The 20,343-nt window shown below is 36.5% G+C and overlaps 1 protein-coding gene across 8 annotated transcripts in view; it reads left to right on the top strand.

Moving 5' to 3' along the window:
• Positions 1-7,716, top strand: part of gabra1 (gamma-aminobutyric acid type A receptor subunit alpha1) — a 52,847-nt gene extending 45,131 nt beyond the window's left edge. For all 8 annotated transcript variants that reach the window (XM_030153849.1, XM_030153848.1, XM_030153850.1 and 5 more), the window contains exons 9-10: positions 2,003-2,205; positions 3,555-7,716. In XM_030153849.1, coding sequence (XP_030009709.1) covers positions 2,003-2,205; positions 3,555-3,875 — 524 coding nt within the window. In that variant the 3' untranslated portion in view covers positions 3,876-7,716. The remainder of the gene's footprint in view (positions 1-2,002; positions 2,206-3,554) is intronic.
• Positions 7,717-20,343: the final 12,627 nt, after the last annotated feature.

Raw genomic sequence — 20,343 nt, forward strand, 5'->3', positions numbered from 1 at the left:
CAGGTTGTAGCAGACCTGACAAAAGCAGGTTTATTCTACAGTGTAACGGCAGGAATGACCTCCTCCAGTATCTCTGCGCTGAACTCCCTCATTAGTCTGTGGTTCTTTTAAGTCGTGGGTGAGAACACATGTATGAGTGTATGTGAGAGTATCATGTGTGTGTTTGCTGTACATGAACATCTCTGCCTACATCTCACATGTGTGTGGGAGGGTCCTCTCTGCATTTTTTATCATTTCCCTGTAAACCAGCTGTTCCTCGGCTCCCCCTCATGATAGCCCTCCGCACTGGTGGATTGTTAGCTGTTGCTCCAGCTGATGTTATTTGGTGTTTAAACATCTGCAGTAGCCTGTTCTTTGATGAGCACCGCATCATTAGATATACTCTGACCTACTTCTTCTTCTTCTTCTTCTTCTTCTTCTTCTTCTTCTTCTTCTTCTTCTTCTTCTTCTTCTTCTTCTTCTCTGTAGAGTTTCTCCGTTTGCCAAGCAGTGTGTAAACTGCCACACTGTAGTTTAGTATTTTCATTTGCCAGCTTTAACGTGGACTTAAAAGGTCTGGGTAAAAGTATGCATGAATTGGCTTATATATGCTACATCATTGTTCATTTTATTACAACAGCTTGTGCAGTGGTGAGCAGGTCAAATTTAGACACCAACACTATTTTGGCTGTCATTAGTCAGCAGCAGTGTTTCTGAGGTCAACTACATCTCCCAGCTGCATCTGTGAAAATCTCTTTCTTTCTGCTTTATTAAAAGCACAAGGACCAAGACGGTATCAGCTGTTCAGATAGATGAATGTGAATGTACTGCTTGGTCAGGGGATATAAAGATCTACTCTTATATGATCGCTTCTTTTTTTGGCAAATACAGGATAGATATCGATTCAGTGTAGCATTATTTATGTTATGTTTATATATTATATTATATATATTTCTGCTAGAAGTGCAATAACTGTCAGTATATCTTACATTTACGCATCTTTATGCTGCTATGTAGCTACGTTTTGTATCGTTTTGATCTACAATGAAATAAAATATATAGTTATCAAGCTTATCTGGCCATGGTTAACCGCTTAGAGTAGTTGATTTATGACATTTAAGAAGGTGCTGAATGGTATAAAACATCGTCACAGGGCATTTGGGCTGGATAATAAAAGAATAACTACATTTATTGTGCTATAATCTGGCAGTAATGGTAATTATTATACTGCAATTTCATTTTTACTTTTGTTTAACAGCTTGTCAGCTATAAAACTAACAAAAGGCTTTTGATTTCTTTGTGATTTCTTTAGGACAAAATGTTAGCTTTTACTCTCAAGAGAAATAATAATTTGACATTCTCCATTATCGGTATTAACTGATTGATCATATGTATTAGTAACATGTGAGTTATTCGAAATGTAATGACTTTGTGGAACAATCTAGAGCAAAAGATAAAGGAAAGTACAAACGTAAATATATTCAAAAAGAGGTATAAAAATTTGTTTCTAAATAGAAATATGGAAGATGAAGGATACAAATAGTATTGTCCCAAATACCATTCATGGTTCCTTGGAATTAAGAGTGAGTAATTATAATTTCAGAGATTTTCGTATTTGTGAGTGGACTAAAAGGAGGACAAATGTGAAGTCTAGATGGACTGGGGTTATGGGTGTGAAATTATGGAATGGACCTGATGAAGTTATTCACTCCTTTGGCGAAGTTTAAAAAAAAAAAAAAAGTGCCTAAAGTTTAAAATTATTTAGGAATATTGAATTGAGATGGTAGATTTGTTTTTGTTGGTTTTTTTTATAGTGTGAATGCTCCATGCTGTACACATTTAAATGGATGTGAGCAGTGTATTAGGTGAAAAGGAATGGCAATTTAGCTTCTAGCCTATTCCTTTTTTTGTATTTTATGTTTATTATGATTAATGTACCAAGTGCAATGACTGATGTACAAACCAAAATAAATTCATTCATTCATTCATTCATTCATTCTACATGTCGTCTGTCTCCTTGCAGGGGTGACCACTGTCCTGACCATGACCACACTCAGTATCAGCGCCAGGAACTCGCTCCCTAAAGTGGCCTACGCTACAGCTATGGACTGGTTCATCGCTGTTTGCTACGCCTTTGTCTTCTCCGCTCTCATTGAGTTCGCTACAGTCAACTACTTCACCAAGAGGGGTTACGCCTGGGATGGAAAAAGTGTGGTACCAGAGAAGGTATTTGAAACATTTTTATTGAAATACTTGAGAAGATACTGTAGATGCCTTTATGACACTGCTAGGTGGTGATGGATCACTAACTTCTCCTATTTATTATAAATTAAAGACTGTTCAGTTTGCAACAGATCACATAATCCATATTTCACCTCAAGCCATAAAGACCCTGTGCTATTTTTGTGGCAGTTCCAAAATATGCCATTTTTCTTAAGTGATTGATCAACATTTATTACAATATTCTTATATATTTTGTGTTTTTTCAGTGACAATCAGGTATTTTCCTATATTTAAGTTACTGATCATGTAGATGTTCATAAAAGCTCAGATTAGAATTGAGGGATATTATATCACAAATAGAGAAAACTGAAGAAAAACCGACTTTTTCAATAAAATAAATCATTAATTGAATATAAAGGACAGAGTTTACTTTAATGTGAAATGCTGCTGCATAATGGACAATCTATCCTTGCTTGCATAACAATTTTGTGTTTTGCGTAGGAATTTAGGGTAAGTTGAAGGATGGGGTAAGGGGGTAGGAGATTATAAATTAAATTTAATTCCGCTCCTTTTCAAATGTTGGACGTTCTTTTATATAATCCTTTAGTTGTTTGGTTTTAATGCATCAAACAAACAAACATAAACCAAGTGGGTCCATCTACTGTCATTGATCCAACTGGTGAATCAGTGTTTCCACGTTCACTACAGAGCCTCTGAATGTCCAAATGAGTCATATCTGATGATTATGAAAAGATGACAAACTGTATTTTACACCAATTATTTACATGTATTGATAGGATTAATGGATCAACAAGTATTGAACATTTTAGATCAGTGAATTATTTTGGTCGCTGGTGGAGATTTGGGTTTTTATGGGTTAAAATTCAACATTAACAACCCTCTGATTCTGAGTCTCATGTTTTTTTTCTGCCGCACAACATTTAGCACTTAACTGTTTAGAGACCTGGACCAGGCAGGGAATGTGCATTCGCTGTCACCAGCTAATCTCATGGGAAATGCAATTTGTGTAACATGACATGAACATTAATAGTTGAGTGTTCATCTATGTGTTTCCCACTTCACGTCTCTCTGCTGAGCGTTTAGCAGCAGAGCACTCAGTAATATGTAGATGTTTGGGAAAAATGAATGAATACTTTTATCTGGAAATACGTGCACATGTGTAATTAATATTCCCCATACTCTCAATAGTTGGATTGTACTATGTAGCCAAAGTATATGCATATTAAACACACATTCTGTGCATCAGTGCATGTAATACTGAGGCTTTGATGACATCCATAACCTCAATTATTCATCTTCCCCATCTTTCCAATGCCAACAAATACCATCAGCAAAAGAAGAAGAAGGAGTCTCTGCTGAAGAAGAACAACACCACAGCCTACCCAGCCGCCACTGCTACAGCCTTCGCCCCTCATATTGCCAGGGACCCTGGATTGGCCACGATTGCCAAAAGCGCCCCACCACCCCCAACCGAGCCCAAGGAGGAGCCAAAGCCCAAGCCTCCAGAGGCCAAGAAGACCTTTAACAGTGTGAGCAAGATAGACAGGATTGCCAGAATAGCCTTCCCTCTGCTCTTTGGAACCTTTAACTTGGTCTATTGGGCAACCTACTTGAATAAGAAGCCCAAATTGCAGGGGATAAATCCACACTAATCCATGTTTCATTCCTTTGAAATTATACCTGTAATTATTTCATTTTTTCTTTATTATTACTCCTGAAAAAGTGTTTATTTTCAGACAAACATGGTGTCCATGCTGGTTTGAACTCCAACTTGTTGCATTGCTTCTCTGTTTACCCAAATTTTGAAGATTTTGAAAAAACAAAATAGAGGAAAAAAAAAAAAAGAACAATAATGACACAGACTTTTGAAAGGTTGTTGTTCAGGTCTGGGATGATGCTACTAAGAAAATACTCCTATAAATATATAGCCAAGAGAATGCTATTCTACAACTGCACATAGCCCAAAATTGTCAAGGGGCTTTTGTTTCTATGTTTGTGTTTTTGTTTCTTTTCTTCTTCTTTTTTTATCATTATTTATTTCATTCCAGCAGGAAATCATAGACATGGTAAAAAGGCACTTGTGTATATGCATGGGCAGGGCATCCTATTATTTATTTATTTATTTATTTATTTATTTATTTATCTATTTATTTATTTACTCAGACATACAGGTAAACACTGACTGATGGCTTAGTTTCTTTCATATCTGCAGCAAAATGCTACGCTCAGTCTCTGTCGAAGTATCTTCCATTCTCTGTAGACATTTTATGAGATTAATTATATCATTCTTAAAACTATACGTTTAGGGTTTCTGCAATAGCAATAAAACATGTCTCAGTGGACACACCATTTATTTAGGGATCAAAAAAATACAAAAATCCAATCATTTCTGTGCTCAGCATTGAAATTATTGTTAATTTTTCTTTGCAACATTGTAAATATTATCAAGTGTTAGAGATGTCAATATTATGTTAAAGCTTTGCAAAGTGTAACTTAAGGATATGTTTATTGAAGAAATGGAAAAAGAAAGTTTTGAATTCATTTATTTTTGTTTCTATTTATGATACTTTCTATATAAAAAAAAAAAGAAGTATATACTGGTCTAATTCACGCTTAAGTGACTGTTTCTCTCCAAGTTAGCGTTCCATTCAAAGCTGCTTTCACACTGAAGTAAAATATTATTCAAATACATCTTTACCTGTGTGTTTGTCTACACACTGACAGCAACAACAGCAACAACAACATTGGCGTACACTGGGGTTAGCTAGCTACAGTATAAGTAAGAATGTAAAAATCATCTTGAATCCTGGAGTGCATTTTATATTTCAAATTGTCAGGAAAAAAAAAGAAAAAAATAATTTGTTCATTTTGATTGTTGTTGGGTTTTTTTTTGTTTTTTTTTGTCTGTTTGTTTTTGGCGTGTATAAAAGAGACACCAGATTTTCAACGGTGGAGCCTCATTTGCCAAAACACCATTTATAGCAAAGAACAATACAAGCATCATTTGAAAAGGGGCGGGGCACAATGAGAACGAGGAGAAGTGCCTTTACCGTTTTCAAAGTGAAGCTACGATGGCTACTTCTTTGCTGATGGATGGTGCGTCTGTAATTTCCATCCGACTGTTGTCCCCTGACCCTTTGTTTCTTTGTTTGGTCATAACAGTCCTCATCTCCCTTCAGTTCAAAAAAAAAAAAAAAAGTTGAGACATAAAACTCAGAAAGTACCAGCTACACTGCCTTCAGTATCACATGCCCGTTTGGACTCATTTGTTGCTGCTTGTTGGTGAGCAACAGCGAGAGACAGGGACATAGACGGAAAGAGACAAAGAAAGAGACAGGAGAAGTTGAGTTGAAGTGGCACTGTATTCTTACTTTAGCCGGAGCTGTGTTTCGCACAGAGGACTTGTCTTGTAGTTCTACGATAGTGATGAAGATGAATATATTTTTGTAGCATGATGTCAATCCCTCTTCCGAGAAAAACCAACAGAAACTCGCAAATGTGAAAAGAATGCTTTTTGTTTTTGTCTTGAACATTGCTTGCTCTATATTCTTTTAGCTTATAAAAACAACATACACTTTAGGGAAATGCTTCTTCTCTGATGTGGCACGTTAAGGTTTCTGAACAGTCCATTCTAGATTATGTTAATGTAGCAATATTAATTAGCAAGGGCTTTTCTTAGGACCTGAACCTAAGAGTCTGGGGATGATATCCGTTGTAGCTTTACATTGACCCCTCTTACTTGTGGCGTCATCTGTGCGATGTATACGTGAAAATCTAGGAATTCTTTAGATTCGGTCAAAGATCGCAGGCATCGCTTTGTGTGTCCATTGTGGGTTCGAGAAGCCACTGGCTCCTATAACCCTCACCTCGCTTCACAATTTATGTCTATTGAGTAGAAGCGCATTATGTTGCGTTATGGGTTCTAGATATGCTTTTTTTTTTTTTTTTTTTTTTTTTCAGAACACGTTTTACAGCGCACTGAACAGGCCAAAAGGCATGTAAGAACCCTGCAGACTTCTCTGTGTATTTGTGTGCTGAGGTGAGGAGGTCACACCATCGCCAGAGGGGAATGAAAACACAGACCAGTGGTTGTTGCTCTTGTTATGATTTGAATTATCATTACGAACAATATGAAACCTGTCCCCTTAATGGCAGAAGTCTTTGCAAGGATATGCAAGCAGTCTACCGTTCACAGCCACTTAACCTACAAGCAGAGGGTCAAGAAACTGCAAAGGTCAGGACGAAGAGTTGTATAAAGATATTTGAATTCTAAACTATTGTATGTATGTTTATTATCATGAAGAAAATATATATATACATATGTAAAATACATAATGCATACAGTATGATTCTATTAATGAAGATATTAGCTAAGATGATGATGAATATTGTTTGTATTATCAACCTATTGTTATGCATTTTGCACATTTAGAACAATAACATTACATTTATGTAGTCAGCTTTGTGCTATGCAAGGACAGCTTTGAACCACATCACTGACCTTCTCTTCCCAACCATTGTGTTGCAGATTTACAAGCTATTATTGAAAAGACATTAAAAAAAACAAAACAAAAAAAAAAAGCTTTGCTTTTATCAGCTCTACACCCATTAGCCTTTTTAGTTTCAGGTTTTTTTTTCCATTTTTTGTTTTTTCTTTATTATTATGATTTTTTTTTTTTTATCTTAACCACGGCTATACAGGGTGACATCAAAGAAGAAAACACTGGATTATCTGTTTTGTTTGCGCTTCGGATTTATCAGTGGTTGAAGGGAAAATGGCTTTCGATTTTGATTGCACTTTTTCTCCAGAGACATGCAATAACACAATTGATTTGGAAACCAGGAGCAAAACTGTAACAGGATCATCTTGTTATTAAAAACATTTGTTTATTTCTTGAACTTTGTTTGTCATTCTAAAAATGGAGGCAGGTGAAAATGTTATCTTGCTAAACGGATCATTTTGTTTGTCTTAGTTTTCCCAAAAGCTCAATGATATTAAAGGGGGCAGGAGAGAGGTTTGACTTTGACAGAGCAGATCCCGATTTTATACACTTTTTTTTCTCCCCCTGTTGAAAATGCTGTATCTTTGCTAAGCCCTTATCTTGTACTCTGAGCAGGATCTAAATCAACACTGTTGACCATCCACTACAATTTTTGAGCCAAGACTGGTTTTTGGTACATTTAATGTTCCAGAGATAGAGAGAGAATGTGAAATATGAGGCACAGTGCAATCATGAGCTTCCAACTTTTACCTTCACCTCCATGAGCAGGCCATACATGTATATAACACATCCGTAGGCACATCAGTCATTTACTTTGTCATGTTTGATGCAAGGTCCATTGCAGTTCTCAGCAGCACTTGCTTTACAACAGAGTCTTTGGTTATTCCTAGATACCTACTGGAGTCTTTTCTTGTATTTTTATCAAGCAAAATATGTTCTGATTTTCACTGAAATGTAAAAAAAAAAAAAACTAATTTTCTAAAGCACAAAAGTTGATTCTGGTAAGAGGAATTAGAAAGCGATGTACATATACACATATATACACATATATGTATATATGGACTTGGACGACACAAAACACACAGACCGACATGCATACACACATACAGTACACAGGAATGTGCTGGTAGTAAAATGGATACTGACAAAGGGTTCTGATGGATGTAGATGAAATGTTGAACCTTCTGTAAATGTTTTCTTTCGTTTCTTTTGGTTATGATATGGCCCTGTAGAATCTGATTCTCTGCATTAGTCTTTAAATAAAAAGAAAACAAATGAAAGTCATGTCTCTACCTCTGTCCTTTTGGGTGTCAGGAACCTTAAATAAGCCTTGGATTACGCTGTAAAAAGTTACCTGGGGATCAAATTAGGAAAGTTACTCTACAAACTGGCACTGAAATATTACAATTGTTGAACTTTTTTTAATCTTTTGGCATTATGCTTGTTCGCTTTCCATTTTTGCTTCACATTAATTCACCTCTCCAAGTAATATTTTTACGTTTCTCCATTTATAAACAGATATTTTCCCCAGAATGTGCATTCTTTATTGTATCAAACACAAAGAGTAGTTTCTTACTTAAGCAGAACAATCACTACTGAAGTAGAAGCTGTATTTTTTTTTCTAAATATGTAATGAATAGATTACATCTCTTGCTCTTTTCTTAAATTTAATCCAAAATTAATGGATTCTAATATGCCTTTAACTAATAAATATAAACCAATAAATATAAACCAATACAATTTTCAGCTTAGTTTATCAGCTTATTAGATGTTTGTACTTTTGGGCTTTAACCCATAAAGACCCAGTGCTATTTTTGTGACAGTTCCCAAATGATTTTTTTCTCTATTTCTGCCTTTCTTAATTGATTTATAACAACTTATTTAAATAATATTATCCTCTGTATTTTGCATTTTTTGGTGTAAATCATGAATTTTCCTATGTTTAATTCACAAATCATGTAGATGTTCATGAAAACTCAGAGTAAATTCAAAATTGATTATATTAAAACAGAGAAAAATGAAGAAAAAGTTACTTTTTCAACAAAGATATTGCTAACTGAATGAAAAATCAACTGTCTCCATCCACTGCCATTGATCCAACTCCATGGGTTTTACTGGTGAGACAGTGTTGTAGAAGATGATGGAGTTTCCATGTTCACTATGGAGTCTCTGAACGTCCAAATGGGTCAAATCTGATGACCATGAAAGATGACAAACTGCATTTTCACCAAAGATATTAACAATCCTTTTAGTTCAGGTTCCACATTCAGACTAATTCAATCTCAAGTGGGTCAAATTGGTAAAGTACTATCATAATAACATATAAATAATGACAACTCCAAATTTTTCTTTTTGTAAATGTAAATGGTTTATGTATTTACACTAAAACAAAGTATAATTTCGCAAAAAATGTGAATAACCTGAAATGTCTTAAGAGAAGTAAGTACAATTTTAACAATTTTCTGCCTGTTACTAAATGTTTGTGTGTTTGTAGATCCACTGTGATCTGCAAGTTATAATGTACATGTATAAATGATAAACTGAGGCATAATATTGTTAAAATTACACTTATTTTTTCAGTCTGTTCATGTTATTCACATCTTTTGAAAGGATAGTTTGTAGATGTAAACCTTTTCATAATGTAAATTTACTTTTTTCGCTCTAAAACGGAGAAAAGTTTGGAGTTGACATTATTTATATATTATTATGTTATTATTTTACTGATTCGGCCCACTTCAGATCAAATTTAGCTGAATGTGGCCCCTGAAATAAAATGAGTTTGACACCCCTGAACTAAAGCAAAAATGAATTTAAAGGTAAAAATGTGGGTCATTTAGCAACACTAATCTGTCAAATTGTCTCTAAAATGTCCTGTCAGAGAGATTTTGAATACTATGTTTTGACCCTTAAACAGTTTATATCTGTAAATAGTTTGTGCCACCGGTGCCTGTTTGGATCTTTATGGGTTAAGGTACTTTTTCAGTTCCCAAACTATGTGGATATATGAAATGCCGTTTCACTCTGTTCAACCTAAGAAAGATCAGGCCATACCTAACCGAACAGGCCACCCAGCTCCTGGTGCAGACTATGGTTATCTCCCGTCTTGACTACTGCAATGCTCTTCTAACGGGCCTCCCAGCTTGTGTTGTCAAACCACTACAGATGGTCCAGAATGCAGCAGCGCGTCTGGTCTTCAATCAGCCTAAAAGGGCACATGTCACCCCCTTACTCATTGAGTTACACTGGCTACCCATAGCTGCCCGCATCAAATTCAAATCTTTAATCCTAGCCTACAAAATTCTCCGTGGGTCTGCTCCTGTCTACTTAGGTGCACTAATAAAAGCTTATGTCGCCCCACGACCACTCCGCTCGTCTGGGGAACGTAGTCTGGTGGTCCCCAGACCTTGTACAAGACAATCCAGGCTCTTTTCATGGGTCGTTCCACGTTGGTGGAACGCTCTACCAAGTGCTACAAGAACAGAGTCATCCCTGCCTATCTTCAAGAAGCTCCTGAAGACCCAGCTCTTCCGAGAGCACCTCCTGTCCTAGCACTTTCAAACATTCCATTTTAAATATTCTAATAAGGTTTTCCCAGGACAACCACAGATTCTTTCACGATTATCTCTGGACCTGCTGCGGTGGTCCGGCCTCTTCCCTGCCCTCATCATCACCACTCACTTATCCTCAACCGCCTCCATGTGTCTCCCCCTACTCCCCCCTTCTCCCCCTCTCCCCCAGTCCCTATCTCTATCGCTCTCTCTTTTTCCCCTTCTCTACTCTCTCTCTTTAACCCCAACTGGTCAAGGCAGACGGCCATCCTCCAGGAGTCTGGGTCTGCTCCAGGTTTCTGCCTGTTAAAGGGAAGTTTTTCCTCGCCACTGTCACCAGTCACAAGTGTTTGCTCCTGGAGGATTCTGTTGGGTTTCTGTAAATTGGCTTAGAGTCTGGTTTTGACCAACTCTATATATAAAATGTCAAGAGATAACTTTCTTGTGATCTGGCGCTATATAAATAAAATTTGATTGATTGAGTGATTTAATTGGTTTTCCCCTGTAAGTCGCTTTGGAAAAAAGCGTCTGCCAAATGCGTAAACATAAACATAAACATAAACATATAATGTCACCAACCAGAGGAAATTCACCCACCTATTCAGCATTCATTGATAGTGGTCGTTACAGAGAGCTACTGGTTGAAGAAGTAAAAAAAAATAAAATAATAAAAATTCTTAAAGCACACTGCTCATAGTTTTTGTTACATCATTGGACAAAATTCCATAATTACCCTTCAGCACATTGTACTTTCAGTGGTCTGACAGGGCATGGGACTTCTGTTTCTACCTGTGATGCTTGGATATTATCTAATTATAGCCGTCTTAGACAGATAGTGGGGTTAAATGTATGCTCGTCAGCTGTAATTATCAGATTCTGCCAGATGTGACATGGACATGACTGTACTACTACACTTGGAAATGTGACTTCATTTCTCAATAACAGCATGAACCAGCATCAGGTCATCTACACATGGTCCCCACCTGGATTTAACTAAGCAAGTTCAGATCCTTTTGTTGGATAATTACCGTAATGACTCATGATTCAGTGAGAAATAGGTTATTTGACCCTAACTGATGCAGTGAGTAGCTTCTCATTTCTTAAACAACTATTCATTTGCCAAGATTCATCAGACTCTAATTGTGAAAGAGTTGTTCAGGGAGCATGAGACATCATTTTCACACATGGATTGGCCATCACAGAGTCCAGACCTGAACCCCATTGACAGTGGTCTGACCCTCAAATCATTTATACAAGATCTTGGACAAAAATTAATGCAACTATGGACAGAAATAATTGTTGTGGCTTTTATTGTGACATTGTTAGCTAAGCACTGTGTGGTAAAAACAATGCCATGGCAAATGTGTTCTATAATCAGGGTCCAGACTGGAAAAAATGTAAATCTGACAGAGTGTATTTTTCTCATTTCAAGTCAAAATATTTTATCACACTTAAAATAAGGCATAATCACTGGAAGAGAAACTTTTCAGTGAGATATAAGAACTTATTTTTAGACAATAGATCTTGAAAATCTTATTTCAACAAATCTTACCAAGATAATTTTCACTTGTTCCACTGGCAGAATTTTTTTGCTTGAATTAAGCAAAAAAAAAAAAAAAAAAGCTTGAATTAAGCAAAAAAAAAATCTGCCAATGGAACAAGTGAAAATTATCTTAGTTATCTATCATAAAATTACAGCATATGTTCAAAGTGGGGGTGGCGAGGTGGTGCAGTGGATAGCACTGTCGCTTCACAGCAAGAAGGTCCCAGGTTTAATTCCAACACCAGCACCGTAAAAATCCAAATCTTACCCAGTGTATTTTTCTCATTTCTAGTCAAAATATCTCATCACACTTAAAATAAGACAAAATCACCTAAAGAGCAACTTTTCAGTGAGATATAAGAACTTACTTTTAGACAATAGATCTTGAAAATCTTATTTCAACAAATCTTACCAAGATAATTTTCACTTGTTCCACTGGCAGAATTTTTTTGCTTGAATTAAGCAAAAAAAAAAAAAAAAGCTTGAATTAAGCAAAAAAAAATCTGCCAATGGAACAAGTGAAAATTATCTTAGTTATCTATCATAAAATTACAGCATATGTTCAAAGTGGGGGTGGCGAGGTGGTGCAGTGGATAGCACTGTCGCTTCACAGCAAGAAGGTCCCAGGTTTAATTCCAACACCAGCACCGTAAAAATCCAAATCTTACCCAGTGTATTTTTCTCATTTCTAGTCAAAATATCTCATCACACTTAAAATAAGACAAAATCACCTAAAGAGCAACTTTTCAGTAAGATATAAGAACTTACTTTTAGACAATAGATCTTGAAAATCTTAGCTCAAGAAATCTTACCAAGATAATTTTCTTTTGTTCCACTGGCAGATATTTTTTTTGCTTGAATTAAGCAAAAAATAAATAAATCTTGAATATCTCACTGAAAAGTTACTCTTTAGGTGATTATATCATATTTTAATGAGACATTTAGATAAGAAATGAGAAAAATACACTTGGTAAGATTTTGATTTTTGCAGTGCAATGGAATACTGTGGGTAGAACTTTTTTTTTTTTTTTTTGGCCAAGCTGTATATTTTCAGATTTAGTTTTTTGAGTTGTATAGAGTGGAGCGAGCCGTTGAAGAAAGGCTCCTGCACCTTTAAATGGTAGTACTATTAGCACACTATGAAAATACAAGTATAAATCCTGCAGTCTTCAACCGAAGTAAAAGCATGTCAGCATTATCAGCACAACGTTCATATGAAAAGCAGAAATAGTAGTAAAATGGTCCTAAGTGTGTGTTTACTTTGACTGTTGCATCAGTGTGCATGTTACTGCTTCAGATGCTTAAGATGGAGCTTATTTAAGCAACTTAATCTGCATCAGTGCATCATAAGTTGCTTTTCCATCGGACATCAGTGCAAAACTTTACCGATATTTACTAAATGTTGAAAAAACAGAAGTATGTAATGTCGGTTTTTCCATTAAATCGATGCGATGATTTGTTTATTTATTATGAGATGACATGAGAAGTCATTCCATAAACATGGCAACGAATGTAAATACGGTGTTGATTTACAGATATATTTATTATTATTATATATTACCCCTCTACTCCACACTAAATTAAAAAATGATTGGGTTTCCTGGTGTGTCCACATGTACTGCAATATGTTTCTTCTTTGCTTGTTGTAACGTCCGTCAACATCCGTTTTTTTAATTCACCTGACTCTAGCTGCGAAAAAAGGTCTTTCCATTACAGTTTTGTGTGATATACTATTTGCGCTATGCCCGAAAAACCACCTCTTGCCAGTGCAAAAACTTTTACTCGAAAAATGAGACTTTTGGCGAAATTGTCATTTTTCCATTAGGTAAATTTTTATGTGCAAGTTATATTTGTGCAATTTGAGGGTCAATGGAAAAGCGACTATAGTCTACAAGATTATCATATGTTCGTAGCATTGCTGTCCTGAGAGAATAAGGTATTGTTACAAGACAGCTTGAAACAATGCATTTTCCAACTTCCCCTGAGGATTTCTTGGAGAGTTTATTGAGTTTATTAAGCTTTAAATGAATATTTCATCAAAAACATTCAAAATCAACACATTTGTAGGTACGTGGTTCTCACCGGACAAGAAAGTGATGAAAAAATTTAATGTGACAAGTAACTAAAGTAGTCAGGCAAATGCAATGGGGTAAGAAGTGCAATATTTGCCTTTGAGATGCAGTGAATAGAAGAATAATAAACAGAGTCCATTGTTGCCAGTGACTGACAGAAGCTCCTTTTAAAGCCACCACCACTACCGCTAGAAATGGCAGACAGTTCGAACATGTCTTGACTGAAATCTTAAGTCTCTCTTCTCCTCTTCCTCTTTTATTGCTCTGTTGTGAAGCCTCCACCTCATCCTCATCTTCTCCCACCACACCATGAGATTTCAGGTGCAGGGGAACGTGTGCTCCTTCCTTAAAAGCATGTGAGCTGCCAAGTCCTGAGACTGTTATGTAATAAAGCTGCTTCTCGCTGGCAGAAGAGCAAAGAGAAGAGGCTTTTTCTCTTTCTCTCTGCCTGGTTCTCCTCCTCTTCCTCCTCCTCCTCCTCCTCCCTCTGTCTCTGACTGTCACTTTTTTTTGCTTATAGGCATTGATTTCAGGAGAGACATGGGAACATGTTCCACTCAGTCTTAGACACAGGATAAATTGCGCTCCAATTGTTTTAGCCTCAAATGAACATTTTTTTACATGGTTTGAGTAAACACTGAATTTCTAAACATTCTCGAGTAGCTTTTGTCCGTATACTCTTTGTTCTTTTTGAGCAGAACAAATCTATTCTCCAATGTGTCCCAGAATATTTTTACATAAACCAGAATGTGAAATTAAAAGAATGCTTTTCATCTAAAGGGCAAGGACTTTGGTTCTTCAATGAAGCCAGTGAGGAAGATGCCAATGACAGTCACAGGATGCCAGAGCAAAAAGAACTCACATACATTTCAGATAAAATACAGCATTTGGTTGGCAGGTCTATAAGACAGCTTCTGTTTTTTTTTTTTTTATAAAATGCGTTCTTTTCTCTTGATAGTTCAACTATAGTTATGGTTAATAGGTTACATTAGCAAAACTGTAACATGATACTGTTACTTATTTATAATTTTACCAAATGACTAAGCTACTTTCAGAGGTAGAAAAAGTACAGGGTGTCTATAAAGTCTCTTTACAATTTAACACATTTTTTACAAATCCAATGAATAGACAAATCTGAGGAAAATATTACTAAATGAAAAGTAGATATTGAAGCTCTTTTGCCTCATTTAATCCACTTCTATATGGACCAGAGATGGGAGTAAGTCCCATACATGCAAGTCTCAAGTAAGTCACAAGTCTTAACCCTCAAGTCTCCAGTAAGTCCAAGTCGTCTCTATAAGAGGATCAAGTAAGTCAAGTCCAAGCAGAGCTTTAGTCAAGCAAGTCGAGTCGCGAGTCAAGTCATTCGTTTTTTCAAATGTCTGTATTTCACCAAAACCAAACACCAAAACTGCTATAAGGTCTGAAAATAAAGTTTTAAATACATATAGCCTCATTCTTGGCATGTAGTTTTGGTGTTAAAACTCAGGGCTGCAAACGCAAAACAGAGAGAAAGAAACTAATTGATGCACACAAAGGGCTATGCAAAGCAGGTAGCTACGCTAACATTAGCCAGTTGGCGTTCTGGTGTTACAGCTAATTTGGTTAGCACTACGTTAGCGCTGCTTGCAGCTACTTGCCACTTTTTATTTTTTAGCTAAATGTATAAGAAAATAATAATAAGAAAAATATTAACGTATCAAGCCACTAGCCTAGTAGTCTCTCTGATGTCAGCAGCCAAGTAGCAAAATAATAATCAGGACGTTAATCCATCTAGCTTTAACCTAAGTTACATCATGTTACTCACCTTTCTTTATGAGCTGTCCTGAAATGTCGGATGAAATTCGACGTAGTGCTTGCAGTATCACTAACTTTAACATTGCAGATGTTGCACGTCGCTGCTCTTTTATTTGCTGTTGTCTGGTAGTCTTTGAATCCAAAATTTATTATTTTCGGGATGGTGTTGGTCTGACTGCCCTCCATCTCTCTGCTGATCAGCCCTAGACTCGTGCAGGCACGTCTGCATTGTGTGGAGGAGGGGTTGCCAGGTTTGCTGACAAAAAAAGCAATGTCGATCTGATAATTTATTTGTTTTTAAAGAAAAAAAACAACAAAACAAGACATGTTTTAACAAGACAGGTTTGTCATGTGACTTGGCAAGTCACATGCCAAAAGTCAAGTCAAGTCGCAGGTCAGGAAAGGCAAGTCAAAGTCAAGTCAAGTCTTTTCTTAATGTTGATCAAGTAAGTCACAAGTCACAAATCTGGCGACACGAGTCGGACTCGAGTCAAGTCATCGACTCGAGTCCCCCCATCTCTGATATGGACACTATTAGTTGCATGAAGTACATCAAGATAATAGTGGATTTGTTGCCATGTTGGTTGTAGCATAGACTCATCAATGGTGTCAATGACCTTTAGCTTCAGGTCCTTGATCCTTGAAGTCCCATATCCTTGTTCAATACACGATATCTTTAACAAAACCTCACAGAAAGAAATCCAGTGATATCTGGTGAATGAGGTGTCCAGGGAATCGGGCTATCTCTTCCAATCCACCGGTCTGGGAATGTTGAATTTAGGAACTCAGCAGCATGCAGTCCCCAATGTGGTGGTGCACCCTCTTGCTGTAACTGATTTTGTTTCAATAAACCACAATAAACAATGTGCCTTTTTTTTGAGAAGTCATTTTTTAGGGGTTTATTGAACAGAACCTATTTCATCAACATACACAAATGCAATGTTATTAAAAACTTTGTTAAAAACTGAGTGCAGAGAAAAAATATGATTAACACATCCCATCAATTGCTTTTGTAATTATTATTTTTTTAATTGTAAAGAGACTTTGTGGACACCCTGTATAAGCAGATGTAAAACAAATACTCACATAAAAGCAGGAGCAGTGATTCAACTGTATTAATTAAAAGTACAAGCTCTGAGATTAACTCAGAGTATGAGTAGAAAGTATTTCTACATATCTAATGCTGGTTCTGGGCTGAAACTCACATCATTAATTTAGGTATTATGGATGGATTAAAAATGCAGAGTCTCAGAGGCCCACCACCTCTGTAGGTTTATAATCATAAGTTTTAGGCAGACGCCACTAGCCTCTGAAAACCCCTGTAGCTCAGACAGTATGCACAAAGGACTTACTGACAACAGGCTATAAACACAATCCAAACTAGAAAAGCACTCTGAGAGCGCAGACCTCTGCCAAGGCAGATCAGTGCCCCCCCCCGATCACCACCAAAATTTAATCATTTGTTCCTTGTGCCAGCATCAATATTTCCTGAAATTTTCATCCAAATCTGTCCATAACTTTTTGAAAGATCTGGATCAGTCTTTGCCATTTGATAGAACGCCCCATTGTAAATCCCTGAGTCAAATTGCATGAGATTTGCACAGTTCCCCCATATTGAGATTTCCACCATAAAAATTAGTCCCATATTTATTTTACCTATATTTTAAGATTCCTTGACCATGAAAACATACCATTAGCAACTGGATTCATAATTATATCCTTATTAGTTCAGTAGTTATTCACGAAAATCACAATTCTCGTAATGGCGGTTTTCTTCTGGATCTAGCTCCTTAAGTATTAAAGCTACATGAAATCCGGTGGCATACTCCCGATGCGGAACTGACTGAGCTACACGATGGCACTTGTCAGAAATTTCTACCTTTAATATTAAAGGCACAGTAGGCCAAAAAGTAAGGGCACCCCCATTTTTTATATAAATTGAGATAAAATCCGCCTTCTGGATCAGATCTGGATCAGCCTTTGAAATGTGATAGAGGACCCCATTGTCAATTCCTGAGTTAAATTTCATGAGTTTTGGTCAATAATTAAGCGAGATATTGGGAAACGAAAATTTTGGCCCCATTTACCACAATGTTAACGAAAATTTCAAAGTGATCCAGAATCCAGGATTTCTTCCGGATCACCCCCAAAAGTTAATCATTTCTTCCTTATCCCATTTCCAACAAACCCTGAAAATTTCATCAAAATCTGTCCATAACTTTTTGAGTTATGTTGCACACTAACGGACAGACAAACAGACAAACAAACAAACCCTGGCAAAAACATAACCTCCTTGGCGGAGGTAATGAAAATATCAACACCTGAAGATGTTTTCTAGCATGTCATACACAAATACAATTATTGTCTCATTCTGTCCTGCATAAGTAAAGTGATAATATCATTAAAGATATCCACATCCTGATAGAGAGACACAATACAAAAGACAAGTGAATGTCTCACTGTAGAACACAGGTGTCAACTAGAAGCACTCGGAGAGCGCAGACCTCCGCCAAGGCTGATCAGTGGCCCCCCCCGTGGGCCCCCCCACCCCCGATCACCACCAAAATTTAATCATTTCTTCCTTATCCCATTTCCAACAAACCCTGGAAATTTCATCAAAATCTGTCCATAACTTTTTGAGTTATGTTGCACACTAACGGACAGACAAACAGACAGACAGACAAACAGACAGACAAACAAACCCTGGCAAAAACATAACCTCCTTGGGGGAGGTAAACATGCGGCCCGGGGGCCAAATCCAGCCCACCAAAGGGTCCAGTCCGGCCCACAGGATGAATTTGTGAAGTGCAATAATTACACTAAGACATTGCAGCATAGGAGGAAACTTCTGTGCCAAATATGAGCGTAAATTGTACCTTTAATTTAACAAGCAGGAAGAAAACTAATGGAATTACCGCAACAGGATAGCGATTGCTCTGCCTATGGCTCTCACTCAGGGTGCAACTTTAGAAATTACAAAAATACAAAAAAAAATACACAAAAAGGCCAATAAACATTGCCATACACATACTAAGTCAAAACTAGTACTAACACAACAACCCCGCTGAATTCTTGCACATAAAAATAACACATTTACAACAAAATACCCACTACCCATAATGCACTGCAGCAAACATGCCACAATATTAACAATTCAGGTTCCACAATTCAGACCAATTCAATCTCAAGTGGGTCAGATCAGTCAAATACTATCATAATAACATAAAAATAATGACAACTCCAAATGTTTCTGTTTGTAAATGTAAATATTTTCATGTATTTACACTAAAACAAAGTATAATTTAGCAAAAAATGTCAATAATCTGAACAAATATGAACAACCGAAAATGTCTTAAGAGAAGTAAGTACAATTTCAACAATGTTCTGCCTGTTACTAAATGTTTTGTGTATTTGTAGATCCACTGTGATCTGTAAGTTATAATGAACATGTGTAAATGATAAACTGAGGCAGAATATTGATAAAATTACACTTATTTTTTCAATTTGTTCATGTTATTCACATCTTTTGAAAGGATAGTTTGTAGATGTAAACCTTTTCATTATGTAAATTTACTGTTTTTGCTCTAAAACATAGATAAAAGTTTGGAGTTGCCCTTATTTATATATTATTATGTTATTTTTTTACTGGTTTGGCCCACTGCAGATCAAATTTAGCTGAATGTGGTCCCTGAACTAAAATGAGTTTAACATCCCTGCTGTAGAAACACCAGCACACACAATAACGCACAGGACACTCCGTTATGCCCATAATAAAAATATAAATAAAGCAAACAAAAGCCTGAATCTTAAACTGTGGCAGGATAGAAGAAGACAGCGTGTGAAGACCTGAATTCATGTTGATTCTGAAGCTTAACTGATTTTTTTGTTTGTTTGTTTTTTAAAATATTTTATGTCAGTGATGGTGTGGGGTGGGGTTAATTCAAGATTTTTTTTGCTTAATTCAAGCAATAAAAAAAAATCTGCCAATGGAATAAGTAAAAATTATCTTTGTAAGATTTCTTGAAATAAGTTTTCCAAGATCTATTGTCCAAAAATAAGTTCTTATATCTTACTGAAAAGTTGCTCTTTAGGTGATTATGTCTTATTTTAAGTGTGATGAGATATTTTGATTAAAAATGAGAAAAATACACTTGATAAGATTTTGATTTTTGCAGTGAGGGACCTTTCTGTGTTGAGTTTGTATGTTCTCCCTGTGTTTGCGTGGGTTCTCTCTGGTACTCCGGCTTCCTCCCACCATCCAAACACATGCACTGATAGGTTAACTGGTTAATCTAACTTACCCATAGGTGTGAATGTGACAGTGATTGGTTGTTCGTCTCTATATGTCAGCTCTGTGATGAACTGGCGACTCATCCAGGGTGTACCCTACCTTCACCCATAGGTAGCGAGGATAGGCTTCAGCACCTCCTGTGACGCTCTTGAGAATAAAGCGGTTTAGAAGATGACTGACTGACTGTTCAATGTGATCCTTATGAAGAGGAGCTATTTTTCATCCAAACTGAAGCGAAGGAAGCAGTAGAAGTCACTATTACAAAGATGACAAATGACAGCTGTGAATTAACTCACCAGCAAACATTCAACACTATGATGCCTCAATTTTAACATTATGGCTGTTGACATTATTGGAATAACAAAAC

Source organism: Sphaeramia orbicularis, chromosome 14 (genome assembly GCF_902148855.1).
Source record: "Sphaeramia orbicularis chromosome 14, fSphaOr1.1, whole genome shotgun sequence".
Taxonomy (NCBI): domain Eukaryota; kingdom Metazoa; phylum Chordata; class Actinopteri; order Kurtiformes; family Apogonidae; genus Sphaeramia; species Sphaeramia orbicularis.